The 17,825-nt window shown below is 44.5% G+C and overlaps 2 protein-coding genes across 9 annotated transcripts in view; one reads left to right on the forward strand and one right to left on the reverse strand.

Moving 5' to 3' along the window:
• The window catches only part of LOC137334341 (protein kinase C delta type-like), a 36,203-nt gene extending 35,669 nt beyond the window's left edge, over positions 1 to 534 (forward strand). The window contains 1 exon segment of the mRNA XM_067999051.1: positions 529 to 534. Coding sequence (XP_067855152.1) covers positions 529 to 534 — 6 coding nt within the window.
• Positions 1 to 17,825, reverse strand: part of LOC137333956 (6-phosphofructo-2-kinase/fructose-2,6-bisphosphatase 4-like) — a 271,232-nt gene that overhangs the window by 39,042 nt on the left and 214,365 nt on the right. For all 8 annotated transcript variants that reach the window (XM_067998317.1, XM_067998318.1, XM_067998319.1 and 5 more), the window contains 3 exons: positions 16,659 to 16,788; positions 15,153 to 15,215; positions 9,784 to 9,848 (listed from right to left, as the gene is read on the reverse strand). In XM_067998317.1, the coding sequence (XP_067854418.1) occupies positions 9,784 to 9,848; positions 15,153 to 15,215; positions 16,659 to 16,788 (258 nt within the window). The remainder of the gene's footprint in view (positions 1 to 9,783; positions 9,849 to 15,152; positions 15,216 to 16,658; positions 16,789 to 17,825) is intronic.

Raw genomic sequence — 17,825 nt, forward strand, 5'->3', positions numbered from 1 at the left:
TGACTCAGAGGCAGGAGTGCTGCCACCGAGCCAAGTTGACAGAACTATGCAGCTAAACATGGCTGGAGGTAACACTTCAGTTGCCATAGCAAATCTTTCAGGCACCAAACTGTAATCTTTAAACATGCAAAGCATTGCTGTACCATGCCCAAAAGAAAATCCAGATTTGGTGTTTCCAGAGCTTAATAAATAACTATGTTCTACTTACCATGTAGCTTTAGTTTGAATGTGTTAACAGTCTTTTAAAATCAGTTTTAAATACGCTGATCAAATATGTTTTTACCCAGAAACTAAATGTCTTTCGGTGCTGTCTGAATGTAGCTTCATGCTGTGTATCGCATACTAATGGCTAGTGGGGGTTCCAGAGGCACCAAACAGCCAACGCTAACACCAATGCCCTGTGTGAGGCCCTGTAATTATTCCACCAGCACATGGGGAGGGGCACAGTACTGTTCTTACACCCTCCCTCCCCCCTCAAAGACAGAGCTATATTCCCAGTGTTAAACTTTACCTTTCATTTCTTACCAGAGTTAAAGATTATTGCAGTTAAAGCTCGACTTGCACTACATCCTTTCATCAATCGGGGTGGGGGGTGGGGTGAAGTTTAGGTTGATAAAGAGAAAAGACAAGGAAGTAGTACAGGAAAGTGATGGGGGTAATGAAAAACAGAGTGTGTCAGGAAGGGACAGAGCGTACAAACATAAGAGTGCACGAGCAAATAGGACCAGGGTAGGAAAGAATGGTAAAAAGACAAAATTAAAGGTTCTTTATCTGAATGCACGCAGTATTCGCAAGATAGATGAATTGACGGCACAAATAGAAACAAATGGGTATGATCTTGTGGCCATTACAGAGACGTGGTTGCAAGGTGACCGAGGTTGGGAGCTACTTGAAATTGGACATGAATTTAGATTTGAGGTTAGGATCAGATCAGCCATGATCTTATTAAATGGCGGAGCAGGCTCGAAGGGCCGATTGGCCTACTCCTGCTCCTATTTCTTATGTTCTTAAATATTCAGGGTTATTTAACCTTTTGGAAGGATAGTGGGTGCCGGTCACCCGGTCCATGGCCCTGCTGTAAGCTATAGGGCTACGGACCAGGTGCTGGAAGGTGGGATTAGAATGAGCGCCTGGTTGTTCTTCAAGCTGGCACGGACAAGATGGGCCGATCAGCCCCCTTCTGTGCTATATCTTTTCTGTGGTGGGGTAGCTCTGTTAATAAAGGATGAAATTGGTATAATAGTGAGAAATGATCTTGGCTCAGAAGATCAAGATGTCGAATCAATTTGTATGGAGATAAGAAATAGCAAGGGAAAGAAATCACTGGTGGGAGTAGTATATAGGCCCCCTAACAGTAGCTACACTGTAGGGCAAAATATTAATCAGGAAATAAGGGGGCTTGTAAAAAAGGTAATGCAATAATCATGGGCGATTTTAACTTTCACATAGATTGGACAAATCAAAATGGCAAAAGTAGCCCTGAGGAGGAGTTCATAGAGTGTATTAGGGACTGTTTCTTAGACCAATACGTTGGGGAACCAACCAGGGAACAGGCCATTTTTGGATCTAGTAATGGGTAATGAAACAGAATTAATTAATGATCTCAAAGTAAAGGATCCGTTGGGAAGCAGTGATCATAACATGATAGAATTTCGCATCCAGTTTGAGAGCGAGGATCTTGGTCTGAAACTACTGTATTAAACTTAAATAAGGGCAATTATAAAGGAATGAGGGTGGAATTGGCTAAAGTGGACTGGGTAAACAGATTAGATGGGATGATGGTGGATAAGCAGAGGCAAACATTTAAAAAGATATTTTATGACTCGCAACAAAAATATATCCCTGTGAGGAGGAAAGACTCCACAAAAAGGGTGAACCAACCATGGCTAACTAAGGAAGTCAAGGATGGTATCAGGTTAAAAGAAAAAGCATACAACATGGCAAAGATTACTGGTAAGCCCGAAGATTGGGAAAACTTTAAAAACCAGCAAAGGATGACTAAAAAAATAACAGAGGGAGGAAATAAATTATGAGAGTAAACGAGCAAGAAATATAAAAACTGACAGTAAAAGCTTCTACAAGTCTATAAACAGGAAGAGGGTAGCTAAAGTAAACATTGGTCCCTTAGAGGATGAGACTGGGGAAATAATAATGGAAAACAAGGAAATGGCAGAGGAATTGAACAGATATTTTATATCTGTCTTCACAGTAGATGGGTGCGGTAGCAGAGTGGTTATTTTACTGGACTAGTAATCCAGAGGCCCAGACTAATAATCTGGAATCATGAGTTCAAATCCCCCCATGGCAGCTGGGGAACTTAAATTCAATTAATTAAATAAAAACAAAATTTGTAATAGAAAAAAAAACTAGTATCAGTAATGGTGGCCATGAAACTACCGGATTGTCATAAAACCCATCTGGTTCACTAATGTCCTCGAGGGAAGGAAACCTGCCGTCCTTACCCGGTATGGCCTAGCAGCTCATTACCACCTTCTTCAAGGGCAATTAGGGATGGGCAATAAATGCTGGCCTTGCCAGTGACACCCACATCCCATGAACGAATAAAAAAAACACTAATAACTTACCGATAATAGTAGATTATCAAGGTGCAAAGGGGAGGGAGGAACTAAAAACAATCACTATCACTAGAGAAAAAGTACTAGGTAAACTAATGGGTCTAAAGGCTGACAAGTCCCCTGGACGTGATGGCTTACATCCGAGGGTCTTAAAGGAAGTGGCTACAGAGGTAGTGGATGCATTGGTTGTAATCTTCCAGAATTCACCAGATTCTGGAAAGGTCCCAGTGGATTGGAAAACCGCAAACGTAACACCCCTATTCAAGAAGGGATGAGACAGAAAGCAGCAGCAGGACATTTGGAGACTCATAATACAATCAAGGAGAGTCAACATGGTTTTATGAAGGGGAAATTATGTCTGACAAATTTATTGGAATTGTTTGAGGAAGTAACGGGCAGGGTGGATAAAGGGGAACCAATGGATGCAGTATATTTGGATTTCCAAAAGGCATTCGATAAGGTGCCACATAAAAGATTACTGCACAAGATAAGAGCTCATGGTGTTGGGGGTAATATACTGGCATGGATAGAGGATTAGCTAACTAACAGAAAACAAAGAGTCGGGATAAAAGGGTCATTTTCAGGATGGCAATCTGTAACTAATGGGGTGCCGCAGGGCTCAGTGCTGGGGCCTCAACTATTTACAATATATATCAATGACTTGAATGAAGGAACAGAGTGTCTTGTGGCCAAATTTGCTGATGATACAAAGATAGGTGGAAAAGCAAGTTGTGATGAGGACACAAAGTGTCTGCAAAGGGATATTGACAGGTTAAGCGAATGGGCAAAAATTTGGCAGATGGAATATAATGTGGGAAAATGTGAAGTCATCCACTTTGGGAGGAAAAATAAAAAAACAAAATATTATTTGAATGGAGAAATACTATAAAATGCTGCAGTACAGAGGGATCTGGGTGTCCTCGTACATGAAACACAAAGTCAACATACAGGTGCAGCAAGTAATCCGGAAGGCAAACAGAATATTGGCCTTTATTTCTAGGGGGATGGAGTATAAAAGCAGGGAAGTCATGCTACAACTGTACAGGGTGCTGGTGAGACCACACCTGGAGTACTGCGTACAGTTCTGGTGCCCTTATTTAAGGAAACATAGAAAATAGGAGCAGGGGTAGACTATTCGGCCCTTCGAGCCTGCGCCACCATTCAATATGATCATAACTGATCCTCTATCTCAATACCATATTCCCGCTCTCTCCCCATACCCCTTGATGCCTTTTATGCCTAGAAATCTATCTAGCTCCATCTTAAATATATGCAGTGACTTGGTCTCCACCGCCTTCTGTGGTAGAGAATTCCACAGGTTCACCACCCTCTGAGTGAAGAAATTTTTCCTCATCTCAATCCTAAATGTCCTACCCCGTATCCTGAGACTGTGACCCCCTCGTTCTGGACCCCCCCCCCCCAGCCAGGGGAAACATCCTCCCTGTATCCAGTCTGTCTAGCTCTGTCAGAATTTTATATGCTTCAATGAGATCCCATCTCATTCTTCTAAACTTGAGTGAATACAGGCCGAGTTGACCCAATCTCTTCTCATTCGACAGTCCTGCCATCCCAGGAATCAGTCTGGTGAACCTTTGCTGCACTCCCTCTATGGCAAGTATATCCTTTCTTAGGCAAGGAGACCAAAACTGCACACAATACTCCAGGTGTGGTCTCACCAAGGCCCTGTATAACTGCAGTAGACATCCTTGCTCCTGTATTCAAATCCTCTTGCAATGAAGGCCAACATACCATTTGCCTTCCTAACTGCTTGCTGCACCTGCATGTTTGCTTTCAGTGACTGGTGTACAAGGATACCCAGGTTGAGGGAGGGGCAAGACTGGCAGCTCAATATTCCGGGGTACAGAATCTTCAGGCGAGACAGAGGGGGAGGTATAAGAGGAGGGGGGGGTCGCAATATTAATTAAAGAATCAATTACTGCCATAAGGAGGGATGATATATTAGCAGGTTCCTCAAATGAGGCCATATGGGTGGAGCTTAAAAACAAAAAGGGGGCAAGCACTTTGATGGGAGTGTACTATAGGCCCCCAAACAGTCAGGGGGAGATAGAGGAACAGATATGTAGGCAAATCTCAGAAAATTGTGCAAATAATAGGGTAATAATAGTGGGGGATTTCAACTTCCCCAATATTAACTGGGATACTCAGAGTGTAAAAGGCTTAGAGGGTACAAAATTCTTAACGTGCATCCAGGAGAGCTTTTTGAGCCAGCATGTAGAAAGTCCTACAAGAGAGGGGGCGGTACTGGACCTAATTCCAGGGAATGTGGCCGGCCAAGTGGAAGAAGTGCTAGTAGGTGAGCACTTTGGTGACAGTGACCATAATTCGGTGAGATTTAAGGTGGTCATGGAAAAGGACAGGGAGGGGCCGGAAATAAAGGTTCTAAATTGGGGGAAGGCCGATTTTAATAGGATAAGGCAGGATCTGGCCAAAATGGACTGGGATCAGCAGCTTGTAGGAAAATCCGCATCGGAGCAATGGGAGTCTTTCAGAAGGGAGATTGAGACCATACAATGGCAACATGTTCCCGTAAAGGTTAAGGGTGGTTCCAAGAACTCCAGGGAACCTTGGATGTCAGGGGATATACGAGAATGGATTAGGAAAAAAAGGAGGGCTTTTGGCAGATACAAAAGGCTAAAGACGGAGGAAGCCCTAGAGGAGTACAAAAAGTGCAGGGGGATACTTAAAAAAGAAATTAGGAGATCAAGGAGGGGCCATGAAATAACACTGGCGAGCAAAATAAAGGAAAATCCTAAGATGTTTTATAAGTATATTAAGGGTAAGAGGATGACTAGGGAAAAAATAGGGCCCATTAGGGACAAAAATGGCAATCTGTGTGTGGAGCCGGCAGATGTAGGAGGGGTTCTAAATGAATTTTTTGCATCTGTTTTCACGATGGAGAAGGACGATGTAGACATAGAAATACGGCAGGGGGACTGTGATATACTCGAACATATTAACATCGAGCGGGAGGAGGTATTGGCGGTTTTAGCAGGCCTAAAAATGGATAAATCCCCAGGCCCGGACGAAATGTATCCCAGGCTACTGTGTGAGGCAAAGGAGGAGATTGCGGGGGCTCTAACACATATATTCAGAACCTCTCTGGCCACAGGGGATGTGCCAGAGGACTGGAGAACCGCTAATGTAATACCATTATTCAAGAAGGGGAGTAGGGAAAAACCGGGGAACTACAGGCCAGTGAGCCTAACATCAGTGGTAGGAAAATTATTGGAAAAAATTCTGAAGGACAAAATTAGTCTCCACTTGGAGAAGCAAGGATTAATCAGGGATAGTCAACATGGCTTTGTCAAGGGAAGATCATGTCTGACTAATTTGATTGAATTTTTTGAGGGGGTGACTAGGCGTGTGGATGAGGGTAACGCAGTGGATGTGGTATACATGGATTTCAGTAAGGCCTTCGATAAAGTCCCCCACAGGAGACTGGTCAAGAAGGTACGAGCCCATGGAATCCAGGGTGCCTTGGCACTTTGGATACAAAACTGGCTTAGTGGCAGAAGGCAGAGGGTGATGGTCGAAGGTTGTTTTTGTGACTGGAAGCCTGTGGCCAGTGGGGTACCACAGGGATCGGTGCTGGGTCCCTTGCTGTTTGTGGTCTACATTAACGACTTGGATATGAATGTAAAAGGTATGATCAGTAAGTTCGCTGATGATACAAAAATTGGTAGGGTGGTAAATAGCGAGGAGGATAGCCTCAGTCTGCAGGACGATATAGATGGGTTGGTCAGATGGGCGGAACAGTGGCAAATGGAATTTAACCCATTTAACCCGGAAAAGTGCGAGGTGATGCACTTTGGAGGGACTAACAAGGCAAGGGAATACACAATGAATGGGAGGACCCTAGGCAAGACAGAGGGTCAGGGGGATCTTGGTGTGCAAGTTCACAGATCCCTGAAGGCGGCGGAACAGGTAGATAAGGTGGTAAAGAAGGCATATGGGATACTTGCCTTTATTAGCCGAGGCATAGAATATAAGAGCAAGGAGGTTATGATGGAGCTGTATAAAACACTGGTTAGGCCACAGCTGGAGTACTGTGTGCAGTTCTGGTCGCCACACTACAGGAAGGATGTGATCGCTTTGGAGAGGGTGCAGAGGAGATTCACCAGGATGTTACCAGGGCTGGAGCGCTTCAGCTATGAAGAGAGACTGGGAAGATTGGGTTTGTTTTCCTTGGAGCAGAGGAGGCTGAGGGGGGACATGATTGAGGTGTACAAAATTATGAGGGGCACAGATAGGATGGATACTAAGGAGCTTTTTCCCTTCGTTGAGGGTTCTATAACAAGGGGACATAGATTCAAGGTAAAAGGCGGGAGGTTTAGAGGGGATTTGAGAAAGAACTTTTTCACCCAGAGGGTGGTTGGAGTCTGGAACTCACTGCCTGAAAGGGTTGTGGAGGCAGGAACCCTCACAACATTCAAGAAGCATTTGGATGAGCACTTGAAATGCCATAGCATACAAGGCTACGGACCAAATGCTGGAATATGGGATTAGAGTAGACAGGGCTTGATGGCCGGCGCGGACATGATGGGCCGAAGGGCCTCTATCCGTGCTGTATAACTCTATGACTCTATGACTTCCTATATCAACCTTTCCCTATATCACCATTTAAATAATACTCTGCCTTTCTGTTTTTCCTTCCGGAGTGGATAACTTCACATTTATTCACATTATACTGCATCTGCCATGTATTTGCCCACTCACTCAACTTGTCTAAATCACCTTGAAGCCTCTTTGCATCCTCCTCACAACTCACGATCCCACCTAGTTTTGTGTCGTCAGCAAACTTGGAAATATTACATTTGGTTCCCTAATCCAAATCATTGATATATATTGTGAATAGCTGGGGCCCAAGCACTGATCCCTGCGGTACCCCACTAGTCACTGCCTGCCACCCTGAAAAAGACCCATTTATTCCTACTCTCTGTTTCCTGTCTGTTGACCAATTTTCAATCCATGCCAGTATATTACCCCCAATCCCATGTGCTTTAATTTTGCACACTAAACTCTTATGTGGGACTTTATCAAAGGCCATCTGACAATCCAATAAACCACATCCACTGGTTCTCCCCTATCTATTCTACTAGTTACCACCTCAAAAACTCCAGTAGATTTGTTAAGCATGATTTCCCTTTCATAAACCCATGTTGACTTTGTCCAATCCTGTTAATGCCCTCCAAGTGTTCTGTTATCATATCTTTTATAATAGACTCTAGCATTTTCCCCACTACTGATGTTAGGGAATTACAGACCAGTTAGCCTGTTTTTTCTCTCCCTTTTTTTAAATAGTGGGGTTTCATTTGCACCCTCCAATCTGGAGGAACTATTCCAGAGTCTATAGAATTTTGGAAGATGATCACCAATGCATCCACTATTTCCAGGGCCACTTCCTTTAGTACTCTGGGATGTAGATTATCAGGCCCTGGGGTGGCCTGATAACAAGGAGGGTTGATAAGGGTAGTGCATTTAATGTAGTCTACATGGATTTTAGCAAGGCTTTTGACTAGGTCCCACAAGGCAGACTGGTAAAGAAGTAAAAGCCCATAGGATCCAAGGGAAAGTGGCTAGTTGGATCCAAAATTGGCTCAGTGGGCAGGAAGCAAAGAGCAATGGTTGATGGACGTTTTTGCGACTGGAAGGCTGTTTCCGGTGGGTTCCACAAGGCTCAGTACTAGGTCCCTTGCTTTTTGTGGTATATATTAATGATTTGGACTTGAATGTGGGGGGCTTGATCAAAAAGTTTGCAGATGATACAAAAATTGGCCGTGTGGTTGATAGTGAGGAGGAAAGCTGTAGACTGCAGGAAGATATCAATGGACTGGTCAGGTGGGCAGAAAAGTGGCAAATGGAATTCAATCCAGAGAAATGTGAGGTAATGCATTTGGGGAGGGCAAACAAGGCAAGGGAATACACAATAAATGGGAGGATACTGAGAGGCATAGAGAAACAAAGGGACCTTGGAGTGCCTGTCCAAAGATCCCTGTAGGTAGTAGGACAGGTAGATGAGGTGGTTAAAAAGGCATACGGGATACTTTCCTTTGTGAGCTGAGGCACAGAATATAAGAGCAGGGAGATTATTCTAGAACTGTATAAAACATTGGTTGGGCCACAGCTTGAGTACTGTGTACAGTTCTGGTCACCACATTACAGAAAAGATGTGATTGCATTAGAGAGGGTACAGAGGAGATTTACGAGGATGTCGCCAGGGCTGGAGAATTTTAGCTATGAGAAAAGATTGGATAGGCTGGGGTTGTTTTCTTTGGAACAAAGGAGGCTGAGGGGAGATTTAATTGAGGTATATAAAATTATGACAGGACTAGATAGAGTGGATAGGGAGGACCTATTTCCCTTAGCAGAGGGGTCAGTGACCAGGGGGCATAGATTTAAAGTAATTGGTAGAAGGATTAGAGAGGAGCTGAGGAGAAATTTTTCACCGAGGGTGGTTGGGATCGGGAACTCACTGCCTGAAAGGGTGGTAGAGGTAGAAACTCTCAACTCATTTAAAAAGTACTTGGATGTGTACTTGCAGTGCTGTAACCTACAGGGCTATGGACCAAGTGCTGGAAAGTGGGATTGGGCTCTTTATCAGGTGGCGCGGACACGATGAGCTGAACGGGCTCCTTCTGTGCTGTAACTTTCTATGATTCTAAGAACATGTCAATCTACAGGCGCAAGGTGTAGTGCAAACAATTTGGGGCTATCAGAGGGATGAAAGCTAGTGTAAGTTCCCAATACCACCTCTCAGATTATCTGGCTTGAATCACTAACTCTCAAAGCAACACCATCACTGCAGTGTTCAAGCGCAGCCAATGAACGTGCATCAATAACCCTCTGTATATTGCGGCAAATAAAACTGGGTGAAAGGAAGGTGGTAGATTTTCCATCGGAGATAATTTTCACTATTAATGACAGCTGGCAACTGAAAAAAGATTTTTATTCACTCAAGCGCTCAATAAACTGTGTGGACTCTTAGGAATTAAGGAGACAAAAGACTGTCGTTTCCAGGGGTGGAGAGCAAAATTTGTCCAGCATTTGCTTTCAAACTCCATACACTCCCCCTCAGATATTTCACCAGCGCTCCCAGGAGCAGCCAGTGTAACTACAACAAGTATCTCTTTATCCAACCGAGTTGTGTGTTTTCTATCAAATAATTTAATCTGGTTTTCCTCCTTACCTCTGGCTTTTCTCTGTGTGTGTTGACAGCTTCAATATTGAGGAAAATGGATTCGACTTTACAGCCTAAGCGGGAATAAGGAAACAAACAGTCAAACAATTCTCAGTCACATTTTAAAGCATGAGGGGGAAGATTACTAGAAACTTTCTGCAGAGTTATTGGAAAGTGAACTTTTTTGCCACAGTGATCCAAAGAGCTTCTACAAATACATAAAGGGCAAAAGAGTAACTAGGGAGAGAGTAGGGCCTCTTAAGGATCAACAAGGTCATCTATGTGCGGAACCACAAGAGATGGGTGAGATCCTGAATGAATATTTCACATCGGTATTTACGGTTGAGAAAGGCATGGATGTTAGGGAACTTGGGGAAATAAATAGTGATGTCTTGAGGAGTGTACATATTACAGAGAGGGAGGTGCTGGAAGTCTTAACGCGCATCAAGGTAGATAAATCTCCGGGACCTGATGAAATGTATCCCAGGACGTTATGGGAGGTTAGGGAGGAAATTGCGGGTCCCCTAGCAGAGATATTTCAATCATCGACAGCTATAGGTGAGGTGCCTGAAGATTGGAGGGTAGCAAATGTTGTGCCTTTGTTTAAGAAGGGCGGCAGGGAAAAGCCTGGGAACTACAGACCGGTGAGCCTGACATCTGTAGTGGGTAAGTTGTTAGAGGGTATTCTGAGAGACAGGATCTACGGGCATTTGGAGAGGCAGGGACTGATTAGGAACAGTCAGCATGGTTTTGTGAGAGGAAAATCATGTCTCACGAATTTGATTGAGTTTTTTGAAGGGGTAACCAAGAAGATAGATGAGGGCTGTGCAGTAGACGTGGTCTACATGGACTTCAGCAAAGCCTTTGACAAGGTACCGCATGGTAGGTTGTTACATAAGGTTAAATCTCATGGGATCCAAGGTGAGGTAGCCAATTGGATACAAAATTGGCTCGACGACAGAAGACAGAGGGTGGTTGTAGAGGGTTGTTTTTCAAACTGGATGCCTGTGTCCAGCAGTGTGCCTCAGGGATCGGTGCTGGGTCCACTGTTATTTGTTATTTATATTAATGATTTGGATGAGAATTTAGGAGGCATGGTTAGTAAGGTTGCAGATGACAACAAGATTGGTGGCATTGTGGACAGTGAAGAAGGTTATCTAGGATTGCAACGGGATCTTGATAAATTGGGCCAGTGGGCCGATGAATGGCAGATGGAGTTTAATTTAGATAAATGTGAGGTGATGCATTTTGGTAGATCGAATCGGGCCAGGACCTACTCCGTTAATGGTAGGGCGTTGGGGAGAGTTATAGAACAAAGAGATCTAGGAGTACAGGTTCATAGCTCCTTGAAAGTGGAGTCACAGGTGGATAGGGTGGTGAAGAAGGCATTCAGCATGCTTGGTTTCATTGGGATGTCTTGTTGAAGTTGTACAGGGCATTGGTGAGGCCACACTTGGAGTACTGTGTACAGTTCTGGTCACCCTATTATAGAAAGGATATTATTAAACTAGAAAGAGTGCAAAAAAGATTTACTAGGATGCTACCGGGACTTGATGGTTTGACTTATAGGGAGAGGTTAGACAGACTCGGACTTTTTTCCCTGGAGAGTAGGAGGTTAAGGGGTGATCTTATAGAAGTCTATAAAATAATGAGGGGCATAGATAAGGTAGATAGTCAAAATCTTTTCCCAAAGGTAGGGGAGTCTATAACGAGGGGGCATAGATTTAAGGTGAGAGGGGAGAGATACAAAAGGGTCCAGAGGGGCAATTTTTTCACTCAAAGGGTGGTGAGTGTCTGGAACGAGCTGCCAGAGGCAGTAGTAGAGGCGGGTACAATTTTGTCTTTTAAAAAGTATTTGGACAGTTACATGGGTAAGATGGGTATAGAGGGATATGGGCCAAGTGCAGGAAATTGGGACTAGCTTAGTGGTATAAACTGGGCGACATGGACATGTTGGGCCGAAGGGCCTGTTTCCATGTTGTAACTTCTATGATGGTCAATGCTAAATCGATGACCGCATTCTGAAAGGTACTCGATACTTACTTTAGATTATGATTATAAAAGGGTTTCAAAATGACTGTAAAATCAGCTCCCAAGTCGGCCTAAATTCATTGCAAGCAAGAGGGCCTCCTCCTGCACCAAAAACTTCTGACAAACTGCCCCACAGATACCAATCTCCCCTTTACCATTTTTTAAAAACTTATATTGAATCCAGTTAGTTCCTCCCCTTGATTTCTTTTTCTTTCTATCTCAGGTACTTTTTCCTCTTCCTCTGCAGTAAAGACCAACACAGTCTGCCATTTCCTGATTACCTGCATCTGGGGCCCACAATATCCTTAGCCACCCTCTTTTTGTCTTAATATACTTGTAAAAACCTTTAGCATTGCCCTTGATGTCCCTCGCAAGTTTTTTTGTATTCCCTTTTTGCAGCTCTTGCACTTTCTTTGTATCCCTTTGTTGTCCTTTATATTTCTCCCAGTCCGTGGGATCGCTGTTTTTTTGCCTTCGGATAAGCCCTTTCTTTTAGTTTTATACTATCTCACTTCCCTTGTTGACCAAGGTTGTTTAATTACACGTGTCGAGCTCTTGCCCTTTAGGGGTATGTACAGATCTTGTACCAAATATTTCTTTGAACACCTCCCACTGTTTATCTGTATTTTTACCTGTTAATCATTCCACCCAGTTTACTGTGGTCAATTTCTGCCTCGTTCCTTCATTTTAAATTTAAAACCTTGGTTTTTGGCTCTCTTCTCCCTCTCAAACCTAATATTGAATTCAATCACATTATGGTCACTGTTAGCTAGGTGTTCCTTCACCGTTAGATTCTTGACTAATTCTGGCTCATTACTCATCACCAAATCTAGTACGGCCTGTCCTCTTGTTGGTTCAAGAACATATTGTTCCAGAAAACTGTCTCCAATACACTCAAGAAATTAGAACACTTTGCATAAATTTGGCTTGTATTCCCTTGAGTTTAAAAGGTTGAGGGGTGATCTCCAAATCATACAGCGCACATACATATGCCGGCTCTTTGATAAAGCTGTCCAATTAGTCCCACTCCCCTGCTCTTTCCCCATAGCCCTGTAAAATCTTCCTTTTCAAGTTTATATCCAATTCTCCTTTGAAAGTTACTGTCTAATCTGCTTCCTTTTTTAAAAAATTCGTTCCTGGGATGTGGGCGTCGCTGGCGAGGCCGGCATTTATTGCCCATCCCTAATTGCCCTTGAGAAGGTGGTGGTGAGCCGCCTTCTTGAACCGCTGCAGTCCGTGTGGTGAAGATTCTCCCACAGTGCTGTTAGGAAGGGAGTTCCAGGATTTCGACCCAGCGACGATGAAGGAACGGCGATATATTTCCAAGTCAGAATGGTGCGTGACTTGGAGGGGAACGTGCAGGTGATGTTGTTCCCATGTACCTGCTGCTCTTGTCCTTCTAGGTGGTAGAGGTCGCGGGTTTGGGAGGTGCTGTTGTAGAAGCCTTGGCGAGTTGCTGCAGTGCATCCTGTGGATGGTACACACTGCAGCCACTGTGCGCCGGTGGTGAAGGGAGTGAATGTTTAGGGTGGTGGATGGAGTGCCAATCAAGTGGGCTGCTTTGTCCTGGATGGTGTCGAGCTTCTTGAGTGTTGTTGGAGCTGCACTCATCCAGGCAAGTGGAGAGTATTCCATCACACTCCTGACTTGTGCCTTGGAGATGGTGGAAAGGCTTTGGGGAGTCAGGAGGTGAGTCACTCGCCACAGAATACCCAGCCTCTGACCTGCTCTTGTAGCCACAGTATTTATATGGCTGGTCCAGTTAAGTTTCTGGTCAATGGTGACCCCCAGGATGTTGATGGTGGGGGATTCGGCGATGATAATGCTGTTGACTGTCAACGGGAGGAGGTTAGACTGTCCCTTGTTGGAGATGGTCATTGCCTGGCACTTGTCTGGCACGAATGTTACTTGCCACTTATCAGCCCAAGCCTGGATGTTGTCCAGGTCTTGCTGCATGTGGGCTCGGACTGCTTCATTATCTGAGGGGTTGCGAATGGAACTGAACACTGTGCAATCATCAGCGAACATCCTCATTTCTGACTTTATGATGGAGGGAAGGTCATTGATGAAGCAGCTGAAGATGGTTGGGCCTAGGCCTCTGTCTTGAGGAACTCCTGCAGCAATGTCCTGGGGCTGAGATGATTGGCCACCATCAACCGCTACCATCTTCCTTTGTGCTAGGTATGACTCCAGCCACTGGAGAGTTTTCCCCCTGATTCCCATTGACTTCAATTTTACTAGGGCTCCTTGGTGCCACACTCGGTCAAATGCTGCCTTCATGTCAAGGGTAGTCACTCTCACCTCACCTCTGGAATTCAGCTCTTTTGTCCATGTTTGGACCAAGGCTATAATGAGGTCTGGAGCCAAGTGGTCCTGGTGGAACCCAAACTGAGCATCGGTGAGCCGGTTATTGGTGAGTAAGTGCCGCTTGATAGCACTGTCGACGACACCTTCCATCACTTTGCTGATGATTGAGAGTAGACTGATGGGGCGGTAATTGGCCGGATTGGATTTGTCCTGCTTTTTGGACAGGACATACCTGGGCAATTTTCCACATTGTCGTGTAGATGCCAGTGTTGTAGCTGTACTGGAACAGCTTGGCTAGATGTGCAGCTAGTTCTGGAGCACAAGACTTCAGCACTACAGCTGGGATGTTGTCAGGGCCCATAGCCTTTGCTGTATCCAGTGCACTCAGCCATTTCTTGATATCATGTGGAGTGAATCGAATTGGCTGAAGACTGGCTTCTGTGATGGTGGGGATATCGGGAGGTGGCCGAGATGGATCATCCACTCGGCACTTCTGGCTGAAGATGGTTGCAAACGCTTCAGCCTTGTCTTTTGCACTCACGTGCTGGACTCCGCCATCATTGAGGATGGGGATGTTTACTGAGCCTCCTCCTCCCTTTCAGGCAGCGCATTCCAGATCATAACAAATTGCTGTGTAAAAAAAAAATCTCCTCTCTAGTTCTTTTGCCATCGAATCGAGGCATATAAAATGATTAAGGGATTCAATAGGGTAGATACACAGAAATTATTTAATTTGGTGGGGGAAATCCAGTATCATTTTAAAATTAGAGCTAGGCTCTTCCGGACTGAAATCAGGAAGCACTTTTTCACACAAATGGTAGTGGAAATCTAGAACTCTCTCCCCCGAAAGGCAGTTGATGCCAGGGGTCAATTGAAATTTTCAAGACTGAGATCGATAGATTTTTGTTAGCGTATCAAAGGATGTGCAGTTAAGGTATAGATCAGCCATGAAGTAACTGAATGAAGGAACAGGCTTGAGGGGCTGAATAGCCTCCTCCTGTTTAGTTTACAAAACCTCATTACAGACCTAACAGGCTTACCATATGCCACTGGGGTCAGTTTTAAGACAGTGTGCAGGGGGCACTTCAGGTACGGCAGTTCCTCTGGAAATGGAAGAATATGTACATTGTAATTGCAAATCAGTGTGGCTAAAAGACAACCAACCAAACACAGAATCCTATGCATTCCATGAAAGTAAACTCGGGCCCTAAAATTCCTCTCCATCTTCAGTGCTTACATTGCTGTTGCACCGTTATTACAGTGATAAGATCAAGGAAACTTGCGTTTTAGCGCATTTGGGCACATCTATGTTGTTACTAGGCTAAATCTGTTTCCATGATCTTTTTAACAGTGCAAATAATACGCTTGTCAAAGCCTCTCTTGGCTCATTTGCATAGCTGTCTGTTCAAGTACACAGATGTTTCCTGGGTTATGCCACTCCTGTGCTTGGTATAAAGTTAGACTATTTTCTTCTGGTATATCACCTCAGGCCATTGTAATTGAGGAGCTGGTGAGCTGAAGAGGGTACCACCTTCACTCACTGATTGCAGGCTTCCCAGGAACTGTTTTAACCAATTCAATCACACTTTTTAATCAATGGCACCTGCATTTCATTTTATTGTAAAGTGTGATGGTGAGCAGTTTCTACACTCAAATTACACCAATATTTAAATTAACTTACCCCAGGAAACTTGCGTGTCACTCCCTCTGCTGATGAACAGTGTAAATTTGTCACAACGGCATAACTACGGTGTATATGACATCAAGGAAATTCAGGGCAATGGGGTTCTGAATGTAATGCGATCTACATGAACCTTCTGATCTCTGAAATCATGTGTGGATGTTATTATTTGTTAATGACCTGATCCAATCGATTCACTCAGTTACACTATTGAAGAGCTGGAAGTAGATTACAGCAGCTTCCTGATATTTTAACAGAATACTAGAAATCAATGGCACCTGCCATGTACTGAGACAGCGAGCCTCATTATAGCCACTCCCTCTGCAGGTTAGCTACTCCAGGCATCTCTGGGCAAATAATTGCTGCTTGCCTAGCTGTGGCCTGTTGCTCACGCTAGTATTCAGGTTTGCTCCCTCTTTTTCTTCTGCAGCAAACTAAAGCAAGGGAATGCTTTAGTGAGGCAGGGGGAGGGAGTGAAAGGGTCCCATTAAAATCAAACTATTTAATAGAATTATTGGGCTGTGGTTTCATCTTTCATCTGCCTACGGGGACCTGCACGGCCTCCAGCAGGAAATTCCACAGTGGCAAGACTGAAACCAGCTCACTGTGCGGACAATCACGGGCACCGACCAGGTCCTGTGAGTGGCCCTTGAGCAAGACAGTGGTTGCGATTGTGGCCCTTGACGAACGGTCAGTGAGTAACGCTGATCTAGGGTAACAGTCTCAAACTTGCTTTATTTGGAATTGAACTTTCAACATGTGGTGAAAGGTAAATCAGGCAATCGGGTTTAACACTGTTACTGGTCAGCTCGCAGCCCTGTACTTGAGACAGGTCCTTGCTACAACTATTTAACTTTCCTTTTACCTGCTGTTTTGTCAAGGAAGTATGCCAGCAAACAACGCATGACCGCCTGGTGACAGATGACTAAGACGTTCTCCTGCCTCTCTAGCTCCATGATCACTGGCTCCAGGCGCTGAACCAGATCTTCATATGACTGAAGGATAAGAGGAAATAAAGGCAGATGTCATATTCTACTTCCATTCTGAGGATCTCTGAGATTACCACCTCTGGAATAAGGCTTTAAAACCAAGGGATAATATTTCAGTTCCACTGTCAATTAATTGACTCTCAATTATGCATGATCCAGGCCTGGGATTGAGCTGCTGTTTTAATAGGAACTCAATGCTTAACATTATGTGCAGTCACTACACTTGAATAACAATTCACTGTGGGAAGTGCTGAGATATTTTGATGTGACAAAGTGCTTTATAAATATCAGTATTACGGTTCTGCCTTTCCTCTGATCAAGAATACTCACACTGAAGTCATGTGAAGTAACGTAATTACATTTTCTTCCCTCTGCCTCGCCTGAAGCACTGCCTTCTGCTGGGATTTGCCCAATACCTCTGGCACCCTCCCCTACCTTGCCCAAGAGTCCATTCAACATGGCAGACATCACAGCAGAACCCAATCCAGCCTTCATTAGACATTCACACAGGAGCATTTTCCAGTAGGTATCATTGAGCAGCAACCGGGAATGGGAACACTGGATGAGATCGGCATAGACCAGGGATACAGCACGAGTTCTTTTGTTTTGGATAGTTCAATTAAGTGATGTTTACCAACTGCCCTGGGAGTATTTGATGGGACAGTGTAGAGGGAGCTTTACTCTGTATCTAACCCTGTACCTGCCCTGGGAGTGATTGATGGGACAGTGTAGAGGGAGCTTTACTCTGTATCTAACCCGTGCTGTACCTGCCCTGGGAGTGTTTGATGGGACAGTGTAGAGGGAGCTTTACTCTGTATCTAACCCGTGCTGTACCTGCCCTGGGAGTGTTTGATGGGACAGTGTAGAGGGAGCTTTACTCTGTATCTAACCCTGTACCTGCCCTGGGAGTGATTGATGGGACAGTGTAGAGGGAGCTTTACTCTGTATCTAACCCGTGCTGTACCTGCTCTGGGAGTGTTTGATGGGACAGTGTAGAGGGAGCTTTACTCTGTATCTAACCCGTGCTGTACCTGCTCTGGGAG

The sequence above is a fragment of the Heptranchias perlo genome, chromosome 17 (genome assembly GCF_035084215.1).
Source record: "Heptranchias perlo isolate sHepPer1 chromosome 17, sHepPer1.hap1, whole genome shotgun sequence".
In the NCBI taxonomy this organism is placed as follows: Eukaryota; Metazoa; Chordata; class Chondrichthyes; order Hexanchiformes; family Hexanchidae; genus Heptranchias; species Heptranchias perlo.